General features: G+C 51.4%; 7 protein-coding genes across 7 annotated transcripts; 4 read left to right on the forward strand and 3 right to left on the reverse strand.

Moving 5' to 3' along the window:
• Nucleotides 1-349: 349 nt before the first annotated feature.
• PtrM4_095310 (phosphoprotein phosphatase) lies at nt 350-2125 on the forward strand (the record flags this gene model as incomplete). The annotated part of the gene is made up of 1 exon (XM_066107129.1): nt 350-2125. The coding sequence occupies one exon, from the start codon at nt 350-352 to the stop codon at nt 2123-2125; it is 1776 nt and encodes a 591-aa protein (XP_065962797.1).
• Nucleotides 2126-3220: 1095 nt separating this feature from the next.
• PtrM4_095320 (DUF255 domain-containing protein) lies at nt 3221-5516 on the reverse strand (the record flags this gene model as incomplete). Its single annotated transcript, XM_001934081.1, has 2 exons — nt 3221-4819; nt 4869-5516. The coding sequence occupies 2 exons, from the start codon at nt 5514-5516 to the stop codon at nt 3221-3223; spliced, it is 2247 nt and encodes a 748-aa protein (XP_001934116.1).
• Nucleotides 5517-7869: 2353 nt separating this feature from the next.
• On the forward strand, nt 7870-8742 carry PtrM4_095330 (protein with SCP-PR1 domain protein; the record flags this gene model as incomplete). The annotated part of the gene is made up of 1 exon (XM_001934080.1): nt 7870-8742. The coding sequence occupies one exon, from the start codon at nt 7870-7872 to the stop codon at nt 8740-8742; it is 873 nt and encodes a 290-aa protein (XP_001934115.1).
• Nucleotides 8743-10774: 2032 nt separating this feature from the next.
• On the forward strand, nt 10775-11076 carry PtrM4_095340 (uncharacterized protein; the record flags this gene model as incomplete). Its single annotated transcript, XM_066107130.1, has 2 exons — nt 10775-10981; nt 11050-11076. The coding sequence occupies 2 exons, from the start codon at nt 10775-10777 to the stop codon at nt 11074-11076; spliced, it is 234 nt and encodes a 77-aa protein (XP_065962798.1).
• Nucleotides 11077-15550: 4474 nt separating this feature from the next.
• PtrM4_095350 (RNA-binding protein Puf family, translational repressor) lies at nt 15551-18480 on the reverse strand (the record flags this gene model as incomplete). The annotated part of the gene is made up of 5 exons (XM_001934078.2): nt 15551-15751; nt 15806-16471; nt 16520-18177; nt 18235-18364; nt 18427-18480. The coding sequence occupies 5 exons, from the start codon at nt 18478-18480 to the stop codon at nt 15551-15553; spliced, it is 2709 nt and encodes a 902-aa protein (XP_001934113.2).
• Nucleotides 18481-21956: 3476 nt separating this feature from the next.
• Nucleotides 21957-22484, forward strand: PtrM4_095360 (uncharacterized protein; the record flags this gene model as incomplete). Its single annotated transcript, XM_001934077.2, has 1 exon — nt 21957-22484. One exon carries the CDS (start codon nt 21957-21959, stop codon nt 22482-22484), a length of 528 nt encoding a protein of 175 aa, XP_001934112.1.
• Nucleotides 22485-23739: 1255 nt separating this feature from the next.
• Nucleotides 23740-24228, reverse strand: PtrM4_095370 (uncharacterized protein; the record flags this gene model as incomplete). The annotated part of the gene is made up of 1 exon (XM_066107131.1): nt 23740-24228. One exon carries the CDS (start codon nt 24226-24228, stop codon nt 23740-23742), a length of 489 nt encoding a protein of 162 aa, XP_065962799.1.
• Between the last annotated feature and the right edge of the window lie 1636 nt (nt 24229-25864).

A 25864-nucleotide genomic window follows, 5' to 3' on the forward strand; every position in this document is an offset into this window, starting at 1 on the left:
CAATGTGCACAAGATGAGATGGTGGTATCTGCTTGTGGGCGCGCGCGCAATGCAGCTTGTGATAGTAGAGTGAAGATACCCGCGGCTGGCCCATCTTTTTTGTGGACCCCACACGTCGGGGGTTTAATTCGCCGACAAGGCTGACAAGCAGCTAACTGCGCCCAAATTTCGTATCGCATGCTCACTGCGCGCTTCGTGTTGCGCGCGCGCAATCGACAATTCACCGGCTTTTGCGTTTGTTCTTTCGTATTCCCCTCCCTACCATCGCACGTGATCCATGGCCGCAGTCGCGTCAACTCGGTACATACAGCCATCCCCATTGCTCTTCTGTCACAACACTCACGCTGACATGGATAACTTCAAGACCACGACAGGTCGAGATAGCTTTCCAGAGCAGACGCCCGGTCGTGCCTCAACCCCAAGCATGAGCGAATTCTTCAACCCGCATGCGCTGCCTTTCCAGCCTGGCAACTTTCCCCGTCAACAGCAGTTTGCTGGCGCTTTCGAGAACCAGCTTCCGCAACGTCTCCCCCACCAGACGGACCCATCATTTCGCGGTCACCAACGGCCATATCCGTACCAAGGGCTCTATGAACAACCTATGGCATGGCATGGTGTTCCGCCGCCGCCGCCGCGAAACCCACCCCCACCACCTATGCCTCAGCAGCCTCCACACATGAGCCCCAACCAGCATGCCTTTCACGAGTATGCCGCCTACCAAGAAGCACTCAAACGTTACCAATGGATGGTAGACAATGGCCATGTACACCCATCATGTCCACCGCCGCCTCCGCCCAACTTCCATCCAAGCGCTGGAGCCTACGCAGCCCAGACATATGGCCCACCCTACCAGCCACAACACGGCTATCAGCACCATATACATCAACCGCAGCAACCTCCGATGGCTCGGGCACATTACTCCACGATGCATAGTGGAAATGACGATACAAAGACGAAAAGGTGGGATAATCATGGGCAAAACAAGCAGGTCCAGTGGACTAATAAGACCCACTGCAAAGCCATGCCCTCCATGAAATATGCTAACTCGAAATATAGAGTACCCGCTCCTCAAAAGAAAAAGTCGAAATCCGCCAAGCCACTGTCAGACCTACCGTTCCGCATCGACCTTGATGCAGCCAAGAAGCCACACACTAACAACGTGTGTAGGGTTATGAGCAAGGTTACACACCCAACGCCTGCCGGCGAGAACAAGGCCGACGAGAAGAAGCCTGGTGCAAAGAAGGGGCGTTACGGCGATGAGAAGATTATGCTTCCTCCGCCGGAGCTCAGAGAAGAGTATCTTATTCAAGCCACTAAAGAGCCATCCGCAAGCGAGACACCTGGTCAGATACTAGTCATCTTGGATCTCAACGGCACCGTCTTGTTCCGGCCCAACCGCAACTCCCGGACTATGATCGCGCGTCCGTTCTTGCAACCGTTCCTGCGCTATCTTTTCGACAACTTCAAAGTCATGGTATGGTCTAGCGCTAAGCCTGAAAACGTGAAGTCACTCGTCAGCCAAGCTCTAGACAACGATCTCCGGTCAAAACTCGTGGATGTATGGGGCCGTGAGTCCTTCGGATTATCGGCATCTCACTATGCAAAAAATGTGCAAGTGTACAAGAATTTGAAGCTTGTATGGTGTCGAGGCCAGATCCAGTCATTTCACCCAGATTACGAAACTGGCGGTCGATTTGGCCAGCACAACACCGTACTTATCGACGACTCTGCGATCAAAGCAAGTGCGCAACCGTACAATCTTCTTGAGATTCCCGAGTTCTCGGCTACCCCTGATCAGATGAACGGCGACGTACTGCGTGAGGTTGCTGGCTATCTGGAAGCATTGCGATGGCAGACGGACGTTTCCAGTTTCATCAAGACGGAGCCCTTCAAGGATGGTGGCCGATGGACGTTTGATTGGCCCGATTCCGCTGCGGGTGGTGGTGAGATGGCCAGCAAGGCAACTGCCACAGCTACAGCACCGAGTAAGAAGAATAATAAGAAGAAATTAGCGAGAGAGGCGGCCGCCGCTGCTACTGAGACCAAAGCTAACATTCTTGTATCACAGACGATCGACAGTCTGGCATCTGTGTCACTGGCAGCATCGGTACAGAAGGACTGGTAAAATTGGTAAAGGACTGGTAGAGGCGGAACATTATTGATGGGCACAAAGGGCAGCGAAGTGTCACAAGATCACTTCTTATGAAGGCGGGGTTCTAGAGAAAGGTTAAAAGTTCTGCATGGAGAGATCTGGAATATTTTGTATAATGCCACGATTCACGCATACAAGGGCAACTGACCTGAGGTATGAAGTGGATCTACGATGGAATGATTTCATAGAGCTCTATACTGGTCTTTTGCTACGGTTGGGCGGTTTGATGTACAGCCATAAGCTCGACACCATGGCGACGATGCCAAGATATGATTCCAATGAATCTCTTTTCCCCAACCGAGACTTGCCTGTACACACGTGATTATGGGTGTGCAGTTTACTGCAAAATCCTCATGATTGTGATAACAGAGCCGCCTCGACTTAAGCGGGGGCCCGCATTATCTTTCTTCGTTCTGCCAGCTGTCAAATATAATCTTTCAATGCAGATGTTTCCTACGAATATAACCAATTTTACAACAGTTTTTTTATTCATATTGTAACTTATTTTATGGGGTTGCGTACGCATGCATGTCACATTTCAAATTCTGACAACCCAACCCACCCCACCTAACCCCTCTTTCTCTCATCTTATGACTCACCACCCCGCTTACCACACAAAATACCTTGACAAATAACCAAACAGGTCTGCTCATTATTACGTACTGCTTCTAATATTTTACTGTGGAAATATATCAAATATTGCGGATTTTTTCCATCAAACAACGATAACACGGTCGCTTAGCTCAGTTGGTTAGAGCGTGGTGCTAATACCTTGTATGATACGCCAAGGTCGCGAGTTCGACCCTCGTAGTGACCAATTTCTTTTTTGCTCCCTACTTCTCTCCATTAATAGAACGAGAAGTTCGGTTAGGTGGGGTTCTTTTTGCTGAGAAGATGTATATATACATAACAGGCTACGCACTAGTGCAATACAAGCAACTACAAAGTGGGATTTCTGTTTTTTAATTCTTGTATCTTATTCTGTAGCATGACTTCTCCAAGCCATGCCTGATGATATATAACCTTCATATACTCGTAACATCATTAACCTTCTCAACCACTACTTCCTCAAATCTGTGGCACAGCGTCGCTCACACTTCCCATATCCATGGTCAGCGCCTCCCTACATGCGCCATTCTCACACACCATGACGCCCTCTTTATCTGCGTTCATACTCTTGACGAGCGGGTTCCTCGACTTGAGCCACTCACCCACGCCTTTACCCAGCTTACTTACCGTGCCCAACCCAGCAGGCCGATTCCTGTATCTCTGCAGCCACTCGTCTACTTTCTTGCCTTCGCCCGTGATGACAGAGTGCGAGATACCCAATTTACCGACGACGACTGCATCCATCATAGTAGGGAAGAGGAAGGGGTGTTGCATGATTTCGGCCTCGAAAGCAGACGCCGTATCACGAGCTTTCTTTGTGTAATCCTCGTGTTCAAGTAAAGCGCCCAGACGATCCAGATTCTGTGCCGAAACGCCATTTGTGCCTGGTTCAGCGTTGTCCATGCCGTCTTTGAGGCGCATGATGAGGTCCTTTTGGTCTTCGGGCGTGGAAAAGAAACCCAGGTGTTGTTTATCCCAGAACATTGCGAGTTGGGTTTGTTGGAGGTCGTCGGCCCATTGGAGGTATGTGTCGTTGAAGGTGGCTTCGTAGAGGTCAATGAGGCCCGAAATGAGGTAGGCGTAGTCATCTGCAAAGCCTGGGGCGTCGCCGGGGCCTTCGCGGTAGACGCGGATGAGAGTTTTGGAGGTGGAGTTGTAGAGGTGTGCGCGGAGGAAGGTGGCGGCTTTTTCCGCTGCGGCGAGGTACTTCTGCGACCGTGTGGGGTCTTGGGAGGAGAGTGCAGCGGATGTGCGGGCGAGAGCGCCAATGGCAAGGCCGTTCCAGGAGACTACGATTTTGTCGTCGAGACCTGGTCGTGGACGCTCCTTGTTACGGTGGTCAAGCAGCTTCTGGCGGCCCTCCTCTAGGATCTTGTTGACCTCGTCCTCGGATAGGCCGAATTGTTGTGCCAGGTCTGGCTTTGTCGTGGTGACGGCTAGTACGTTTTGGTTGATGAGCTCGTCGTGTGCGTCGTGTTCCGGAGCAACGTTACCCTCGTCCTGGACATTGTAGTACCGTGCCAGAATCTCAGCGTCGCGATCGCCAAGTATCTGCTGGAACTCCTTCAAGGTCCATACGTAAAAGGCACCCTCTCGCTTCTCCTTGTCGTTCGGTCGATATAGCGAGTCGGCATCTTCAGACGAGAAGAAGCCACCGCTCTCGGCCTGCATGGGCGGACTTGTGAGATATGTCGCAATATCGTGGACGGCCGAGAGATGCTCAGGGCTTCTCGTCATCAGGTAGGCGTCTAGGTATACTGGAAGTAGTTGCGCCTGGTCGTAGAGCATCTTTTCAAAATGCGGTAAACTCCAGTCCTTGGTGACTGAGTACCGCGCAAAGCCGTTTCCTATCTGATCATGTATACCACCCTTGTTCATCGCGTCCAGTGTCGCCAATGCCATGTCCTTTGCATGTGTGCAGTCTTTGGCACTGAGCACCTCTCTGACGGCACTCGGGTATTGCGACAGCTTTAGGAGGAATCGAAGGTTTGAAGGGGTGGGGAACTTGGGCGCGCCGCCGAAGCCTGCATGGGCCTTGTCGTACCTCTTCTTGAAGTGCTGTATCTGTTCAGCGAGAGAAGCGCGAATGTTGTCAAACGTTACTCACCTCGTATGCTTCGTCAAGTGTGTCCAAATCAAGGCCCTCAGGAGCTGCGCCGTCTTTCCTGCTAATGTTTCCATCCTCGGCAAAATCTCGCAGCTGTGCTGTGATTTCCTTTGCCGACTCCAGACACCTCTGTCGCTGGTCTCTCCACACATCTCTTATCTTCTCCAGTATGCCAACAAAACCAATGTGCTCTCCCATGGCCATTGTTGACCCTGGACCAGGCCAGTAGGTCCCACCAAATATCGGCTCGAGATCTGGCGTGATGAAGGCGTTCAGTGGCCATCCTCCTGAGCCTGTTGTAGCCTGGACGTAGTTCATATATATGCGGTCGACGTCTGGGCGCTCCTCGCGATCGATCTTTATCGGTATAAAGTTCTCGTTGAGCAGCTTCGCAACCTCGTCATTTTCAAACGATTCGCGCTCCATGACATGACACCAATGGCATGCTGCATATCCTATACTGATGAAAATCAATCTGTTTGACTTTTTCGCCAACTCGATTGCTTCTGGTCCCCACATCTGCCACGCCACCGGGTTGTTCATGTGTCCCCGAACATATGGACTCCGGCTCTCGCTCAGGCGGTTCTTGAGCTTCAAATCATCACCTGACGAGGCAGAGTTGCCAGATGTTGTGCTGTGCGCTGCCATCCTAAGAATCGAGGTACGAAAGCTGCGCTGTGGCACTCGAGATACAGCCCGGGAAGGCGCAATAGCGGGAGCAGGCAAGTAGCGAGTCGGCGTAGTCACGACAGGAGTACGTACAGAGCGGCAGGATCCCCGAAGATTAAATCGCACGGAAGGCATACAAGCAAAAATGTCAAAAGGCAACTATAGCGGCGAAATGTTCGGCGTAGCTCTCGACGTTATCAATCGAGAGCTGCGGCTGAGCTACCCAAATCGCGAATTGCCCCGCCCCCGCCAACGACGTAATCCGCCGCCACGACTGGCTAGGGAATGCGCGGAGATTTGGTCTTCACAATCTACAGCCGTCTGACCTGCATCAATTTTTGCAAATTTAGTACATCACACCGACGCAAACTTCTGGAAGTTACCATGTCCGTGATCGGCATGACGTACGCCAGGCGCTAGTTATCATCTTGGCTTCTACCCTTGAAGCTTTCATGGTACCAAGCACCGCTGGACTCGACCACACAACTCCAAGACCGATCCGGAAGACACAAGGACACAATGGCACGTGATACTAGGCACCGAAGCAACATGTATAACGTGCGCGGTTACTGGCTATAACGCTAGTTAGTTCGACATTACCTTGTCGCCATGCATTGGTGTCTCAGATAAACATGGTCTGGACTAGCCTAGAATTTCTTTTGTACAGGCCTTCATAAATTTCATTTCTCAATGTCAGATCACATGCTCCATATAAGCAAAGATGGCCTCATGGACTCTATCTCTTTCGGGTATGACAGTCTCGGTTCATATCCGAGGACCGAGAGCAGATGCGTAATCGCTTCCATTCTAAGATGAGGCGCTACATGATCAAAAGTTGAAAGTCTGAATGCGCACATTCTGATATGTGTAAGGTGGTGTGGCTGCAGCAGAAGGGAGTAGACGCAAGTAATAAGGAATGCCGGATGCCCGGTCAATAGCGTATCGTTGACGGTAATCCTAGTACCATGAAAAGTATCATGAAATTCTCGGGAGCTCTAGCCAGTGAACGCTCCTAAATGAGAGCAGCCATTATTTAGCCAATGTGTCCCCAAGATACAGTAGAGGTTGCGTCTATCAGTGGGCTGCTACCGTGAACGAGCGTACAGGCGTTATGTGTATATGTAGTCTAGCCTAGGCTTTTGCGTTTGCAATACTCTAGGCATGGTTCTCCTGAGGGAAACGATAGCGCGTGCTCATGAAACCCGAAACACAGGGTAGTACTGAACACCGGGCCATTTCCCACTATGCCTGAACTTGATTGACTGATTACACAAGAGCAAAGCACGAGTTACTGCCACAGCGTGTTAGGTGCCAAATGGAGATTTGTGGTGAATCTGTACGAGATTGAATGAGCGCCGCGTCCGATGCTCCAGACGTATCCACGTTGTCTAGACCCCGTGGCAATGCGACAAGTCTAGGAACGGATGACAGCGCCTTCACATTGAGGTTGTAGACCTGCAAGGCAGTCCCGATTCCCGTCTCTGTCTTAGCGTGGAACACAAATGTTGCCTCGCTCATTGGCTGGTTCCTATCAAATCTCCCGTACAAACAAATCATTTCAGTCAAACAAGTCGGCCAAGTGTGAGGTGGGGGCGCGGCATCGGGCTGACTAGCAAATAGACTCAAGGTGGCGCAATGAGGGCTGTTTATTCCGAATATTGAGGAAGAGAAGGCGCAAACGTAGTGCCATGTGGACATATCCACGCCAAACAGAGATAGTACTGCGTAATGCCTGGCTTCGACCGTCAATAGCTACCTTGCACTGCAGAAGACTCGTGGCTACCTGGTCCACATTCACTTGGATGTGATTGCACCAATGGCATCGCTCCTGTTGGTAACTGTAACTCACGTAGAGCACCGTCGCTCCCGCTTCATCTTACCCGTGCCTTGTGCAATCTTATTTAATAAACATTAACCTCATCCCTCGCTTTTCCTCGCCGCAACCACAATCACTCAACCCCCACATTCCTTCATCTGTCTTTTCCTCTTCTCTCGTGCAGCTTGTCTGAACAGAACATACACTCTTTACTTTTCCGTACAACTAACTACACTCGCTTCTTTGTCTCAGTCGCGCCACTGTTGCACTCCAAAACACCCCAGTTCCGAGGAAGCTAGCTGTTAGGTAGGTCTAACATGCCTCTTTCGAATAGCCCTACCTTTTATTGTGGAGGGAGACATGGCGAGCATGTATAAACTTGCATTGCCAAACGCATCGCTTTTCTGCAATCATCGCTGATCAAGCAGACAGTCTTCCCACTCCCTTCTGAACGGCGATTCGGTATCCACCCACTTGAACAGTACGATAGTTCCAGTCTCTCCACGAGAACTCAAGATGCGTTCCTCTCTGCTCATCACTTCTGCCCTGGCCTTGGGTGTCATCGCACGACCACAACTCTTTGGGAGGCAACCCAAGATTGTCTACAAGACCGAGGTGGTGATCCAGACAGTCATCGTGACTATCACGCAGGATTACGTTGCGCCATCGTCTACCTCTTGCGCGACTTCGCGTACTGCGGTACCCATTACTACCTTGATACCTCGGCCCAAGCCTGTACCCTCTTCGTCGATCTTGGTCATCCATACTACTCCCGCTGTTTCTCCGGTGTCTACTACCTCCCGCACTCCTGCGCCAAAGCCTTCAACTACGACTAGAAACGCCCCCTCGGGTACTAGTCAGGCGTATCTGTCCGCAGGACCCGATTACCAAGCTGCTGTGCTCTTCCATCACAACGCCGCCCGTGCCAACCACAATGCTGCGCCATTGTCATGGGACTCCAGCTGTGAATCCAACGCCCGAATTGCTGCCAGCAGGTGCGAATTCAAACACTACATTCCCAGTGGCGCCGGCCAAGGTCAGAATCTCTTCGTTGTTTCTGGTAATGCATTCAATGTCACAGCAGGCATCTCGGAAAGCTGGTATCGTGGAGAGCTTAATCCCATGATGCCGTGGTTCGGGAAGAACGACCTACCCCATGACGTCTTCGAGGAAGTAGGCCACCTCACACAGATGGTATGGAAGGGTACTACCAAGGTCGGATGCGTGTCGCTGGACTGCGGAAACGCCATGACCGTCAATGGCCAGAAGTCTACGATGAACAAGTTCACTGTCTGCAACTACGCCCCGGCTGGGAACGTTGGTGGTCAATATGCCGCCAACGTTGTTGCCCCCATCTCTTCTACTAACCTTATCGGCTGGGCGGACTAGGTGTCGTTCGAAACGACGCGTTATGGGGTTTTCTTCTCTTCCATGATTGAATGGATTGGAGTGGTTTACGATTATACGAATATCGCATGGCAGGTCAGGAGCGCTGCATGCATGAGGCGGGTCTTCTTTTTTCTTCTACAACACGACACGGCCCTTCTTTTGCATTTAAGCTCATCATTCTTTGAGCAGCCAGGTTCCAAAAGGTCTGGGGACGTGTCATTGTACATATTTAGATGTGATCAACATCAATTCAGCCTTTGGGATTTTACTTAAGGTGCATATAAGTCATGTTGCATGCCTATACAATAGCACCAAGCGAACTAAGAGGCCAGGTAAATGCATTATTGGATGGCGGAACAAGCAATCGCTCAAGGTCCTCGCAATAAGCCCGATCTTAGCAGGGATACAGACGATGACGATGTGATACTCTCCGATGCTCGGTTAGCGTAGTGCGCTTTTCAGGATAGCTTGCCGGTACGATTTTACTGACCCACCCTACGATTTTACCAGTAGAACGCGGCCTCCAATACATGGAACTTCTTTGAATTATTGATGTTTTCCCCTCATCTGTTGCGTACCAGGTACGTTACAGCCTTATGACTAAGTTTGAGCGCCAGCATTGCTTCTTTACTTACAGCAAGCTACCCACAAGTTACATACATTTTACAGCACCTGTGGTGGCCCTCTCATCCGTCACAATCTCAGGAATGAAAAACGACTCGCATTGTCTAGAATAATAGCAACGCGTCACATCCATATTTCAAATCTTCCTGGAAGATGGTTCTGACTCTAAGTGATTAGCTTGCCGACTTGCAAGATAGTTGAATATGGTAATCTCATGATTGACTGGTATCGCGTATGGCATTGTCAGCTCCAGGGGAGATATAAGGTAGCATGAAGAGGATCATCGCTATTACCATCAGCAACGAGGAACAAGTTCACCTGGATTCGAGGAGGAAGTTGGAGCGGTTCACCTAGGCGCCCCTATGATGTTAGGCGGTGAAGCATCACCCCAGGGCTTCACCGATTGAACAACAACTGCATTTACCCAAAAGAACACAAGGGAAGCATATCACGAGAATGCGGTATGACGCCCAAGCATACTGATTACGATCAATCTCCCATGAATTGATCATTTGGTCTCTCGGACTGAGATTGAGTGAAACGGCTTCAAGTTATACATCCCATGACACGAATCTAAGAAATCTACCTACACGGCCCCTTGCTTGGCCATGGTGAATTCTACCTCAGATGTAAGCGTGGATGAGATACCGAGTACGCCTGTGCCGGATCGGTGCGAGTAAGCAAACCGAGAGATCGACAGGAATAAGGTTCGGGGTGGTGGTCAGCCCCCAATTTAAGGAAGATTTAGCCGATATAAGGGCAAGCGGTGTTTGTGTACGGGGCTCCCGTGAATACGGTGACTGGTCATGAGTATGACTGTATTTGCGAAGGGAGAGTGGTAGTGTTCTGTGTGGAGAATGTTAGACCATGGATATGATACATCCATCGGACGTAGTATTGACTGCGTTCCGGGTAGTTATTCATACGAATCCATGAAAGAAGTACCGTAAAGGTCTTGTAGAGTGTGTGATGTTGGCGTTGAAGCGTCGTTGAGTAGTCGATTGGTGTTCCGACCTGTCTGGCGTAGGGGCGCAGCGACTCAAAAGTGTCGGCCGGGCAAGCCAGTCTCCATGCATTCACTTCTCACCAGCTAGCTCTCCTCTTATAGGACTAGCTTCTTCTAGGCTTCATCCCGCACCTATATAGCTAGTCCTTCGCTCTTCTCAATACAACAACGATTTTCGCCCACTCAGTTCCCCGATAAAAAGCACGGCCGGATCGTAAGACATCGTCTGTACCAAAGAGGAAGTGATAGCCAGAGATGGTTCGAAACGTGACGCAAGAGGTGTAGTACATACGTACTGCTACCAGATGTAAATAAACACAGGAAAAGGACCCTCCGTTTCCCCCAGAATCTAATCTTCAATTCATTCCAATGGCTCCCCTAACCAGCCCTCCCTAATCAGGCATGCGATTCGCCATCTTTCTCTCTATTCTTGCCAGCGTAGCAATCGCAACACCCACCCCTCCATTCGATCACAACGGACCTCTGGGCAAAATACAAGCAAGAGGATTTACCGGAGGTGCTTGCGGCGATTGCTGTGTCAACAGAGTAATCATGTCGAATTGCTGCTCAACTAGCTTTTCTTGCGACCCTTGCGCTGGATTTGGCGGTGTATGTTACAGTCTTTGCTACTCATGCACCGTACACGTTCAAAGCTAACCACTATTCTAACTTCATAGCCGAAGAGCTCCTGCAAAGGCTCATGACGCAGTATCATTCCTCGTCGACAAATGGGAGGATGGCGGTGTCAGAACACGAAGTGATGTGTTGGAGCTTACGTACCCGTGAACAAAGCGTACGGTAATCACGCCGAATAGGATGCAGGGCGGTCGAGAATTGAGATCTGAAAGACATATAAATAGCTAAGAGAACCACTGCTTGTTCACCTGTTCGTCCTGTTCCACCAAAGCGTCTTTGAAAATCTCAGCTCATCTTACCTCACAACCCTCATCATGCGTCTAGTTACCCTTCTCTCTGCCGTCTTTATCAGCCTAACGATAGCTACTAGTGACAGCCCTACAGGCCCGAAAAGAATACGAGCTCCAGCTCCAGTCCCATCATCTGTTCCAACGGGTTGTCAAATGTGCTGCTCTAGTAGAGGTAGAGAGTTCAAGTATTGCTCCAACAATCCTTTCGACAAGTGTGAAGCTTGCAAATTTCACGTTTGCGATCCTCCTCTCTATTGTCTTCATTGGTGTGTTAATCGCTCGCCGGCACTTCTATGCCTGAAAATCCACAAAAAGTGCGAGTCGGAGTCTGAAATCGTATGTATCAGTAAACAGGTCGAAACCCTCTATGTTAGTTGGAGTATAAGAGGGACAACAAGGAAGATCTGTCAGATTTTGCTTACGATTCGCGACTTGGGGGAGAGAGCGCACTAGGTAGATCGAGGTTTGGCCCAAGCTTTACGAGGACCAGCATCACAAGATTGCAAGATGAGACGTTTCCTGTTAAAACAGCCCGAGCCATAAAACGATCGATTTACCGCATTTCGGATATCCGCTACAAGACACGTCATACCTGTGCTGCCAAGAATGTTAGGGTAGGTATACAGGGCCGAAGTATACCTACACATGTGCATAGCCTGTCCAGAATTACTTGTTCACCATTGCAAAATCGTCCCAGCAAACCTCACACCCATTGTCGTTCTCAAAATTCTCACTATGCGTCTCACAATCCTTCTCTCAACCATCTTTATCGGCCTAGCAGTGGCTGCCGGAACTCCTACCAAACCTGAAAAACCAAACTAAGCTCGTCAAAATCAAGCCTTCATAACGCCGTGTGCGGATTGCTGCCCGACGCAGGGTAGAACGAATAAGTGTTGTATTTTCCCCCTAGGGGCACACGTTGCTCACCTTGCGCAGCTAACGGGTTGGTACGTTCAATTCCCTGGGTATCAACGTGTATCTTGATAGCCATATCTAACTATCCTGTGCTTTTGGTAGCCCGATTGCTAGCTGGAGTATCGCCCATGTGCACAAGGTTGAGGCGGCAGCCGGAAATGTACGAGAGGCGTTCTCATGAACAGAGAGTTGGGAAGAAGCAAATTTGAGGGACCTGACGGACGGAGGCCATGTTGGTTGTATCATCAGGCTTGGGGCACGCGGTCATGTTGGGTAGATCGCACTTGGGACGTTATCAGACCCTGACCTTATATCGAGTTTCAACATTTCCAATCACATTCGCAGTGAAATTCTCAATTCTTTACTACCAGAAGATGCGTTTGTTGACTTTCTTGCGGCAACAGCAGGTCCTTCACGGTAGTACCTCGGCAGTGTTGGACCTAGTGCTTACTTGCCACGTGATGATCAACCACTACCGGTAGGACAAGACCGAATCGTAAAAAGAAAACTATGGCGACCAAATCTCTTGTTCCCTGAATTCCTAACATTGAAAGCTTTTTTGTTCGTATCGATCCTCCAACATGCAGTACCAGTGTTGTATGTTGTCTTAAACACTGGATTAGAACGAGTGCCTATCTATAGGACTGTTCTACGAAGCTATCGAAGGATGTATAGACTGGTAATGTTATGAAAAATATTGTGCCCAGCTCTGAGTCGTTGTTCGCAACATGTAGTTACATGTGGGACGAGAAGGGCTAATTAATGTTGTTTACAAAATTAACCACCACCACATTCTTGCGACTTCTCCTTTTTTTCCCTTTAGAGATCACGTACATTCCCAAACACTTTGTGATTCTTGATAGCATCCCTAGAAAAGTCCAATGTCAAACATAATCATACGTATACCAAGGATGTTGGTAGAAGCTCGATGTTTAGTTCAAATGTTATAATATAGTGAAGTTGTTGGAAGGTCTATAGCACTAGTGCTGAAAGGAAATAACGATAACTAGGAATGCATTCTGTTTGGTGATGGTTCTTCTTGATTCTCTACGAACATAGGTGCTACGAAGGTATACCTAAGCTCTGCGCAAGGTGGGCCGTAGACTCCGCAACAATCAATTCAATCCGGTCACTCTCCTAGACCCACTTACCTATCTAGGTAGGGCTTAAACTCCTATAGGTAACTACTAGGCTTAAAGCGGTAATCAATCAATCCAATCTGAACCTTCTAGGACCCACTTAATTGATTGTTGCGGACTGTGGTGGGCCGAAGTCGGGCCGAAGTGTCCAGCAGCCGACGTCTCTACCGATACTCACGATCCGACAGAAGTCAACAAACCCTTCTAGCCCCGTGCTTGGTTCCGTGAAATGTTTGATAGGAGAACCAAACCAAACCTGAGGGCCACAAGAGCACAATAGAAGAGGGTTGTAGAACAATAGGAAGGACATGGAACATACAGACAAAATTTTGTCTATATCCAAACCAATCCAGTTCACTGTGTGTCTCTTTCTCAGTAGCGCTCAGACAAGATGAAGTCACACTCAACAACTTCCAAGATATCACGACTATCGCACAATGAAAGCAACTTCTATACCAGTGCAGAAGCCAGTTTACTTCACCCAGAGCTATCCATACGGGATTCTGTCAAATCACAACAGGCACGTACGAGAGGCTAGATGATAAGTTTTGATCACGCGTATATGAGGTCCCATGCTTGTCTCTAAGCAATAATATCTTTGTCCTAGTCCAATCTAAGTCACTTTCACGTACACAGTTAAGTTGAAAAGAGAAAGAAACAAAGGTTGCATCTTGCATACGATTCCAGGCGAGACGTAGTGTTGACACACATACTCTTCTGTACTCATCCCTTCAGCCAGCCCCTAATGCCTTTTCTAGCCAACAGCGCAACAAACCTCAAAAGGCCACTCTTTTCCATTCTCACCAAAGCTCCATTAGATACTTAACATAGCGCTACCGATATCTCTGCACCTCGGGCAAGGTCAAAGTACCGTTACCTGCCTGCTGCATAACACACTTGTTCCACTGAAACAAAAGACACTCCATACTTATGCTTAATTCTGACAACAGTCTAAACTGAAACTAATACAAAGTACCAAAAGAGTAAGTGACAAGGCATCTTCCACCAGCACTCCCCAAAATGCACCCACACAAAGTAACCTTGTTGTTACAGCGACAAGCTCAGCACCATCCATGGACGAAAAAAGATACCTGGGCTCTCTCGAATCATCGAGAAGGAAACATACAACCTACACTTTGCAACCCAACCCGGCCACAAAGCAAAACGATGTCAGCGAGCCCAACGCGCACGCACGCTACCGACAACCCCATTCCATCTGGTACTGTAACCGCATTCCCCTAGCGTCCGCGCCGCGCCACTCGGAAAGAAGCCTAGCCGCTTTCGCTGCATCAAAACCCCGGAGATTAGATGCCTAACCGCAGTTACCCACCTCCGACAAAGCCAAGACCCAAGCTTTGCTTTGCCCAGAGGGCTCCACTCCACTCCACTCCACTCCACCGCCACAAATATCTCTCTCATTTTACTTCTCCCGCCTCGCGGCGAGCAAACCGCACGGCATGAGTATGTCACCACGCACGTACACACAGCACTAACAAGGAAGACGCCTTGAAACAATGATAATCAATTGAACCATTTCATGCGAAACAAATTCGTCTTTTCTCGTATTCATCTCGGCCTATGAGCCACCCCTTCCCTTGCTCGTAAAGCCGTAGACTATACCAGACCATACCATACAGTTACAACGTGTTGCCGCTATGAATGGCGCACAGACACCCACCCCCCTAGTAAGCAAACCATAATCACACAACAACAATAGTAACCCATGTTTGGTATCCCTTGAACCAGCGATGATCCCTATATCAAAAACTAAAAGAAGAACAATCCCTATCCCAGCAACTGAATTATGCGCCGATTCATGAACCGAAGTAGAAGTGTGTCATGTTTCGTTTCCCTCCCCCGTAAAGTAATATTCACTAGCAATAGTAGTAACAACCGAATCGCGTTGGACCCCCTCCCCCCCCCAATTAAACTCCGAAGCTCTTTTTGGTGATGGTATGGGGAAGGATACGTGATGTGTGAGACCGCTGGACACCGCCGTATCGAGAGGCCTGGAAGAATGCGACCATCTGAAAGATATGTAGTGATGAAAAGAAGCGAAAGGTTATAGTATATGAACAATAGAATGCACTTGTGCCGACCCGTGGTGAAAGGCGATAGTGAACAATTCGAAATACATGGCGTATGCGTGTATGAGCGTATCACTTGTGTGCGGCGCGCGGGTTATATGGGAGACTAGCTTAGTAGGCAGCCTCCTTAATGCTGACACCACCGGTGTTGTGCTTGCCGTCTAGAGACGTCGTGTCTACAGGTTCGTCAATGGTGGAGACGTTCGTGCTTGGGTGCGAGCTGCTCTGGGGCGATTGTGCGGAACTGCTGAGAGCGGGCGTAGGCATCGTAGGAGAGTCAATGCGATCGTAACGGTACATTTTCTTCTCAACCTGCAAGGGATTAGTTAATTGTTGTAAGAACTCGTATCCGTCGTGTGCACTTACTGAAACGCATTGCTTGCCCGGAATGACCTTCTTGGCCTTCTCGAGTTCGGGCTTGAGCGCCTGAACAAACATCTCGTAGTCGTTTCGGCCAAGGGTATCCAAGAGCTTCTGGATGACATAGTTGCCGTATCCGTCCCGCAGTAAGTTCATGACATTCGTCTCTCCACGCTCGTTCTTTGAGAGAACCACTGCGACGAGTTGGCGACGTTGAGCATCGTCACCGCAAATCAAGCATCGCTCGACAACATTGCTGGCGAACTTGTGCTTGGAAAACATCAAGAACTGGGCCTTGATCAAAGACACAATCTTGGCTCGATCCTCTGGTAGACCATGCTCGATGACATGCTGGGTGACATAGTTGCCGTATTGGTCGGTGATAAGCTTCGGCCCTTCAGCGTGCAGCTCGGTCAGGATAAACCTCCGCTGGGGCTCCTGGACCTTCTCCAATAGGCGCTGGATGACACGACAGCCGTAAGAGTTTACTGACAAAACGCCGACATTGCCCCTGAAAGCTTCGACAATCTTCTGAATGTGCTGCATTGGAACTCGGTCGATGACTTTTTGGATGACGTGGTTGCCGTTTTGGTCCTTGACTGTCTTGAGGACATCCTTCTCAAGCTCCTTGACCATGGCGGCTTGTTGCTCGGTGAGGGCATGTTCCAACGCCTAGCATAATTAGTATCTGTACGGCATTGATGAGTACATGGGAATTACCTTTTGAACCACTCGGCATGCATACATCTGGTTCGCGAGCTCGAGTACGTGACCCTTCATCTTTCCGACTAGGATCTTCTTCTGGACCTGATCTCCATGCTCGAAGAACTTTTGGATGACGTAGTTGCCAAAGACATCCTGCATCAGCTGCAGCGCGTTCTCCTCAAGCTCCCTGAAGACACTCTCCTTGACTTCACTGTTGGCAGTTTCGAGTTTCTGTTGAATGAAGCGAGAGCCATGTTGATCTCCAGCAAACTCAACGACGTGGTCCTTGATGTCAGTCAACTCCCATCGCTTGCTTTGCTTCTGCTCCCTCTTGAAGTTTGACAGCTCAATGCTCATGGCACCCAGCCCATCGCTCATTTGGTGCTCACGTGGACCCCTTGGTGGCTGCTGTTGGACCGGCATCATTGGAGCCATGGGTGCCATGTTCATGTGTTGCGGTATAGCAGATAGATGCATGCCGTTCAAGCCGTTGGACATAGCCAAGTGGTATGGGTAACTGTTTTGGAGCTGAGCAGCGGCGTAGAGTTGCTGGAACTGTTGCTGATGAAGTTGACTAGGAGGGATGATACGTCTTTCCTGCTGCGCCATCTGGAATCCAACCAACTTACTCTGTAGCTGCGCGACACTGTTAGGATGGGCGAGTGTTTGCTCGCTGCTGTAGGGGTTGAGACGGTCGTACACGGGCGGCGTGTTGATGTGGGAGTAGTATGGGCTTTGACGGACTCCGGTGCCGTTGGGTGTATTCCGACTGTTGTCGATCTGGTAAGAGCGTAGCTGGGCGTACTGGCTGGACTGGGCATTGGCGTAACCTTCGGGGGTATATGTTCCTGGACTTCTGTAGGTGCTGTCCTCTGCTCTCGCAGAAGCTTGCAGGTAAGATGTGTTGCCGAGTAAGTCGTTCATGTCCTGTCCGGGCGTGTAGGACGTAGCGAAGTTGTGGCTGATAGACAACCTGTGCTCCTGATCATGGGTAGGCTTGCCAATGGGTGAAAACGAATCACTTTGAATTGAACCGTTACGTTCGGGGAAGCCGCGACCGGTGGCCATGGAGAAAGACGATGCTTGGCGTGGCTGCTGAGAGAGCCTCGAGAAGGCCTCAAGGGTTTGGTTGTACTGTGCAGGCTCGGCGCCATGGCGAGATGGAGGTAGACTGCCGCTACGCGACGGAGCTCCGCTGGACGATGCAAAGTACTCGGAGTTCGCGACACTCCGTCGGTCTTCGTTGGGAGAATGAACCGAGCCCGTATCGGGCCATGATGTGACTCCGGTATCGGGGCGCACAGGGTTCACGTCTGCTTGGCTGAACCCAAACTTGGTGAAGCCAGTGTTGAGTTCATCGACCTGGCGCGAGGTCAAGTTCGAGGCGCCGGCGTCGGCAAACGGCTTGACGGGTTTTGAAAGGGTGCCCCGCGAGGACTGGAGGTAGCTAGAGGGCGTGCTGTCGCCATATTGCTGAGGCTGCTGCGTTCGTGCAATCGACCGCTTGCGTACTGGTGACACAGCAGAGCTCCGAGCTGGGGTTGTGTTTGCAGACGGCTTCTCGCCCCAGACGCGAGCGGTGGGCCTCCATTCCGTCTCGGAGTCGGCAACAAGGGAGCTGGAGCCCGTCTTGCCCTCGGTGAGGTCAGAGGCACCGGCAAGAGCACTAGTGTCTGCGTGCACGTGTTAGTCCATGGGCAAGCAATGCGAAGCTTCATGTCGCGGCATACCTCGTGGGCGCGCAAATGCACCAAGGGGAGTGTTCCAGATGCTGTTCCCCCATGGGGACGAGTGTGCGGCGCGCTGGGAAGAGTCTGTGCCGTTAAGCGAAACACCGTTGGAGTAGTCGCGCGACAGAGGCTGGAGACTGAGTTAGCATGCATGAATGGGCGGTTTGGGGTGGCGGGGGAGTTGCTACGCACATTGGGCGTCGTGACCGTCATATTAAGACCTGATTGAGCAGATGCAGAGTTCATGTACACAGTACAAAACACGGCCAGGCGTCGTGAGGTAGGGGGCGATTAGACGGCAGAATTTACTGTAGTACAGTCCGATCGAGGCTGCGCGGGGCGGCTTATGTGTGCTTTGATTGAGGGTTGGACTGGGCTCAGGCGTCAGCACAGGCAGGACAGGGCAGGTGCGGGGGGAAGGTAGCACTCACAGCTCTATTACAGCTGGTCTAGTGGTAGAATATGCGAATGGGATGAAGAGAATGTACGAAGAATGTGCGTGTGCGTGTGTACAGAGACGGTGCGGCGGCAGGCTGAGAGAGCGTGTGCGGCGAGAGTCCGAGGGGGGGAGGCGGCGCGGGTTGATATGTGCAGGATGGGTCGCGCCCTTGGGTGTGGCAAGGTAGAAGGTGGTTGCTGGTGCTTCTAACCACTGTGCATACTAATCTACAAGCGATGGGGAAGCGCGCCAGGCGGGGAACGCATACGGGTCGGGAAGGATGCAAGGGCGTCGAGGCAGGAATGCGGAAGAGGGATTATATGTGTGGGCAGGGTCGGACGGAGGGTTTTGGGATTTGCGATTGTGTGTGTGCCTGAAGTTTGGTAGCGGCGCAGACGTGACCAGACGCTGAGGGGGAGAGGTCGACGAGAAGTGCGGCAGCTGTGGGGAGCGAAGACGTCTTTTTGGTGAATATGCGACTGGGCCCTGGCGATGATAGGATCGGCAGCTAAGTTTGGCGTCCGCAGCTTCTGGGGAATACGCTAAACGTCCAGCCAAGGTTGTACCGAAAGGACGGGCTAGAGGACTTTGGGAGCGTGTCGCAGGTAAGGCGTGGAATCCGTGGATGCAAGAGGCCTGCAGACGGGTGGGAGGGTCTACAACAGCGGGCAGGATATCTTCGCCATAAGAACACGCTCGTCGCCGTCCAGGCTGCGCTGTAATGCGCTCGCCGGTGCCAAGGGCGAGTCAGGGTCGATGCGGCAACGCAATCCGTAGCCGATCTTCGCTGGGTGATGCGAGGTATAGCAGCCTGAGACACTTTCCCCTCGCATGGACAAGGAGATTCAGCATTATCTACAAGGGTCGCTGCGTTTCACCACCACCCTACTGCCAGAAGCAGCTATCCTCGTCTGGGTCCGTCGTCTCCCCAAGCGCAGCCTCCAAAGCCGTTAAACGTCGCCGCAGCGGCCAATTGAGCGACGCTCGACTAGTCGGTGGTCCTGAGTCTTGACCCTCTGTCTGCTAGTCGGCCCATGGAAGCCGGAGGGAGGGGAGGAAGGGAGGGAGGGAGGGGAGAGCGGTCCCTGCAGCCCCCCGAGGCACACGAGAGGAGGCCTTGGATTCGTACTGGACTGTAGGTAGTGCACTATTGCTATCATCGTGACTGTCGACAAAGGCACGGCAGATGCATCCACAAGCCACCGTCGCACACTCTACGGATGCCATGACGGTTGACAAAGCCTTGTCCCGCTCGTGACTTGCGACATCCATCCATAATTCTTCTCGTTGGTGCCCCCTGCAATAATTGACGCCTCATAGCCACAGGCTTGCGCCGCGAGGCTGCAAGTTGCATGCGAGGCGTCCATGGAGCTACCTACCTACGTGTCCAGCATTTGTCTTGTGCTGGTGCTGTGGCAGGCACGCGTAGTCGTGGGCGTGGGCGTGCAGGCATAAGCAAACTGGCGAACACTCTCCGCACAAGATGCGTTTCAGTCAGCCTGTAGTTCGTCGTGAGGTCGCTCGACGCCCACACCGCTCCTCACCATGGCCCTGTGGGTGTGGTACAAGCAAGCCACGGACGTCGCCGTCGCCACGAAGCCAGAGGAAGATCCTCTTGGCACCAGGCGACGCGATAATTCCGTGAAACAGACAACCAGGCCAGCTATGCACTGTACATGTGCTATGAGGTCACGCGCCCTGCGGCTAGCAGTGTCTCTATGCTCGCCTCCCAAGACTTGGACTCGGACTGCAACCATGATTGCGACTTTTTGCAAAGACGACATGCAACAGCCTGAGCAGCCAGAGTGTCGCACCCTCACAAGGCACGTACTTGGCATCATGGGAGCAGAGAGGCATCCAACGTCCCGAAGTCTCAGAAACAGGGCCGAACGATCATGTTTCAACGGCTGGGATATGGGCCGGGTGGAGAGGCCAAGAACAGAGTGCCGGCCTGATACGATGCCGTAGGAACTGGCAACATCTAGACTGTCCCCGCCGGAATCCTCCATGCAAACCTGACAAAAATGAAGGCGGCCCGGTCAATGGCTTTGTCGAACGGAGGAGAGACGGCGCTGAGGAGGCTCGAGTTCCATCAACACATGGCGTTCCCTGTGACAGAAGAGCCATGACGCCCGTTAATCTGTCGTTCGATACGCGCGTTGCTGTGGTGCGTGCTATCGTCCAGCATGATCCTGTAGCGCTCCACAGGTCGCGCCAGACGTTCGTCTCAGCCTCGTTGTCAGCTCTCTCCACGCCCCTTGTCACCACGCCTCTCTCAAACACCCCATGTTTCGTGAGCGATGAGCTTAACGCAACATCTCGACAGCCGCAATACTAACCCTCTACCCGTACATAATCTGGGCATGTCTGCTTCTCACAGACTGAGCACGTCTGCGTGCCGGCTCACGCTCCACTCGCGATCAGCCTAGTAGAGTCTCGACCTTTTGCTATACCCTACCCCAGTCCTTCATTATTACCGCCCCTTGCACTGCGATGCACTTTCTCCACACGACGGAATTTGATCTGTTTTGTTTGCATTGCTATTGAAAATTGTTGACTCGATCCTCTTCTCCTATCTCGCTGGCTGTCACTCTGTCAGTAGGTAGTCAGGTGGTCTGCAGCCGTTCTATACTGTAGACGACACGGCATCACGACCTTGAGCCATTGGTCTCCTTTTGTGTGATGGCACACTGGCTGGCGCGTAGGGCCAAATATAGGAAAGAGAAGGGTGACCTGTTCCTGCCGACTTTATTGCGGCTAGGGCCGAACGGGCCTAAGGCAAGCGGCTTGCTCGCCTGTTGTGTCTAGTGTGTCTTAGCGTCCTATAGTTTGTTTGTCTGATTCGCGGACACAGTGGTACCTGCATCGGGGAGTTGAGCCAAGCTTAGGGTCGCGCCTTCGTCAACATAACGTTGGGGAAGGAACTTAAGGCTCTTCTCCTGTCTTCCCGTCCACCACTTTCTTTGCAGATTATTGCTTCACTCTTTCAGCGATATCTCGCGTTCCATTCTTTCCGACCCTGTGTCTCTCGTTCCTTATCTCTACGCTGCGAAAACGAAGGTGCCAAAACAAAGGTGTGTACCCGCCCACGCATTCCCGCCAATATATCCGACACATTCCGAACATTCACACTACGCCATAACACCGCACCACCGGCAACCATAGCTGAGCAATGGAGACTAATATGCGCATAGCAAACACACTCCTTAATCAATACTACAAGCACCAGAGTACTCTGCACGCCATCGATACGCCGTAACGAAACACTATAACCAATATCATAATGATGAACATCAACCTTCTCAAGCGTGACGACGACGAGAACATGGGACCCACACATCTCGCCCTTGTCGCTTTCCTTCTGATGATGGTCCTGCTTTGCCTGCTGTGCATCGGAGGCCTCATATTCCTACGCAGCCTCCGCAAAGGCAGGAAGTTTGCAGAGACGGAACCAGAACTACCCATCTACGAAAAACGACAATCAAATCTTAATGGCTTGACCATAACGGCCATGCCATACAAGGGCAGAGAGTCCGTCATCACCTACTCAGAGAAGCAGGGCCTGATGGACAGCCCACCCACCAGCCCGGTTCCCGAGATCCGCATCACATTCCCCGACGAGGTTGACGAGTCTGGCAAGCAGCAATCAGGCCGCGTAGTCGTAGTGCGTGTTGGAGACCACAGCGTTGGACTGGAGCCCGTAAACGACAACCTACCCCCATACCAGCGCGACGCATCAGATCGCTTCGACTCGCTCGACCTGGATCGCATTGGTGGACTCAAGGAGAAGAACGACAAGTACTACTCATAAACACCTCCATACCATGTCAACCCCCGGCCAGACCCTTGGTACAAACGAGTTTGGCAGCCCGGGATTTCCAGCCATTTGGCTACGACCGACTTATTCTCGATGACGGCTTTATCACGCTGATTGCCAGCCCCTACAACATCCTGCCGAAGACATGGAACAACCGGCTACGGCGTACCATTTCTGTATATTCTCGGAGCTGAATGGCCTATTTGCTGTATACCCTGATTGGTCATCTCTTCAACGAGGTTGTTGTGCCTCTTACATAACTCTTATTCAATAATTTATGATATCTCAAACTCTCTCTAGCGTCTGTGTAGAACAGCACGAGAGCCAATACAACCTTTTGTCAACGTCCGATCTGTGCACTTGAAAGTGAAATTGAAGCAAAGGGAATAACGAGTATGACGTATGCTTTGCATATGACTATCTTGAAGCGTCCCAACTTTTTCCCCTGTCATCTTGACAAGCTTCAAACAGTCGAGCGGCTTCTCAGGAAACTTTTGACTTGCCCTGCGGCGCGCATCCCAGTGCCTTAGCATGACATCGGCGGCTCGGCGAATACCGCGATCCACTTTTGGAGCCGTGGATGCTCGCGACAGATCCTCACTTTAAACCGCGCACCAAGTTTCTTCCATGGATTCCGTCGTTCCTTGAGGACCTTTTACGCCCTCCAAACACTATAAATTCATTAATTGACGTGTCTCTTTGCCGAATTGGTATCACCGCGGGGACTGTCATTGCCGACCACTATGGAACCGCGCGAGGTCTTCACGCCGCTGTCTGACATTACCGGCCAGACTGGCACCCCTAAAGCTCGAAAGCCCAAGGAACTGCCGCAGCAACAACAGCCGCAGCAACAGCCACGGACTGTTGTCCACGATCCGGATAAGGCTAAGAGGCTGGGAACGGTGCACTTCAAAGCAACTCATAGCATCATTGTTGCTTTTTTTACCTTTGTATTGTACGCCTATATCGCACTCCACACGTTAGGCATTGACGACTGACCACGTACAGAATACTTCACGTTCTCGGCATATATCTCTTCACCAGTGGTTTCCTTCTTACGCGATTGGTCCTTGACCACAACTCACAATGCGGGACTCCTCCGATCGACTCTGCAGACTTGTATACAGCGGGCAATGCCGAGAAGGGGTGCTGGCACCCGAAGACGTTCAGTAAAGCCGTCGTCATTATTGTTGATGCCCTCAGATATGACTTTACTGTACCCTTTGAGGCTCAATTCGATTCTACCGATCTAGCAGCGGCCGCCGCGAACCCATCCCAAGCGCCTCCAGTCGCCCCACGCCATTTCCACAACGCGTTTCCAGTCTTGTACGAGACGGCTAAGAACCAGCCAGAGAACGCGTTCCTGTTGCCGTTTATCGCAGATCCACCCACTGCCACGATGCAGCGGTTGAAGGGGCTTACAACAGGCACTCTGCCCACGTTCATTGACGTTGGCAGCAACTTTGCGGGCCAAGCCATCGACGAGGACAACTTGGTCGGACAGCTGAAAAATGCAAGCAAGCGCGTTGTCCATCTTGGAGACGACACATGGCATGCGCTTTTCCCGGACTACTTCGAGCCAAATCTCACACACGCATATGATTCGTTCAACGTCTGGGATCTGCACACGGTGGATAACGGGGTCACTGAGCACATCTTCCCCCTCTTGAAAGCTGAGAATGCAAGCAAGTGGGATGTCATCTTCGGCCACTACCTGGGTGTCGATCATGCTGGGCATCGCTACGGCCCCGACCACCCTGCCATGACCGCGAAACTGAACCAGATGGACGATGTCTTCCGGCGCATGATTGAAGAGGTGGATGATGACACTCTTCTGGTGGTCATGGGCGATCACGGCATGGACGCCAAGGGCGATCACGGAGGAGAATCAGACGATGAGATTCAGGCTGCGTTGTGGATGTACTCAAAGAAGGGGGTGTTTGGAAGGAGCGATCCTGCATATGTTACGCCACCCAGAAACGCCCACATTCGCCCGGTCGGTCAGATTGACCTTGTCCCGACATTGTCACTCCTGCTGGGCATGCCTATACCCTTCAATAACCTCGGAAAGCCGATTGAAGAAGCGTTTATTGGAAAGAGCGGAGACGATTTCAACAATCTGGCGACGGTCAACCGTTTGACGGCCGCACAGATCCACACATACCAGCATGAGTATGCAAAGGTTCGCGGTATCGCAGACAGCTCTCGAGCTTCCTCACTCGCACTCTGGGCAGGTGCAAACGACGTATGGAACTCTCTTAGCAAGTCCAAAGCTGACAGCAAAGAAATGCGTCAAGTCTACGAGGCCTTTGGGGCTTACCAACGCGACACGCTCCGCATCTGTCGCGATCTCTGGGCTAGATTTGACATTCCACGAATGGTCAGTGGCGTCACGATCCTGGCTTCCAGTCTGCTCGTTCTTGCCATGTACGCTCGAATCATCAATGGTGATCGCGGTGATATTACACCCATCTTCTTCACGCGAGGCGCTATAGGCCTCGTTCTTGGAGGCATCTTTGGTGTCGGTCTCACCGTATTTATGCCAGAAGATGCCAGGTCCCACGTTCTCATCGTCTCTGCCGCACTCAGTGGCATCGTTGGTTGCGCGTCCACTTTCTGGTCTCTCAAGTTTCGTCTCATGTCTCCTATCCCGAACAGCGTTTGGGGCTGGACCAGTCTTACTTTTACACTCGCCCTCTCTGGAGGATTTGCCGCGAATTCTTTCACTATCTGGGAAGACGAAATTCTCCTGCACTTCCTGACCACTTTCAGTGTTCTTGCACTTATTTCATCTCTCCGCCAGAGGCGCGTTGCAGATCGGACCTTGGGTGCATACCACTCCATCCTATTCACCGTCTTGCTTAGAGTTGCCAGCTTCTCAAGACTATGCAGGGAAGAGCAGATGCCATACTGCAAGTCTACCTACTACGCTTCCGCCCTCTCGACCACGTCTGCAGGATGGCAGCTGGCTATTCCCGCGGCGGCTGCCATTCTCATTCCTACGTTCATCAAGAGCTATTACGAAGGCACCAAGAGTTACCAACACAACGCGACCCTTTGGATAGGTCTCGCATTGCGCTTTGGCTTGATGCTTTCTGCTGCATACTGGACTCTTGATGCCGCTGATGACGGCAACTGGCTACCGGGCTGGGAGAACATTCTCCAGATTACGAAACGCTTGATCGCACAGATCGTACTTCTAATCAGTCTAGCGTTCGGATACTCGATTTACAACTGGTCAAAGCCCCTCCTCAACGTTATCATCAATAAGGACGGCACGGACGAGCACGGTGCACCGAAAGAAGCAGTGACCGTTCTCGGCTTCGCCAACGTGCATGGCTCGCGCTATGCACTTCTTATCACGATCTGGTACT

Source organism: Pyrenophora tritici-repentis, chromosome 4 (assembly GCF_003171515.1).
Source record: "Pyrenophora tritici-repentis strain M4 chromosome 4, whole genome shotgun sequence".
Classification (NCBI taxonomy): domain Eukaryota; kingdom Fungi; phylum Ascomycota; class Dothideomycetes; order Pleosporales; family Pleosporaceae; genus Pyrenophora; species Pyrenophora tritici-repentis.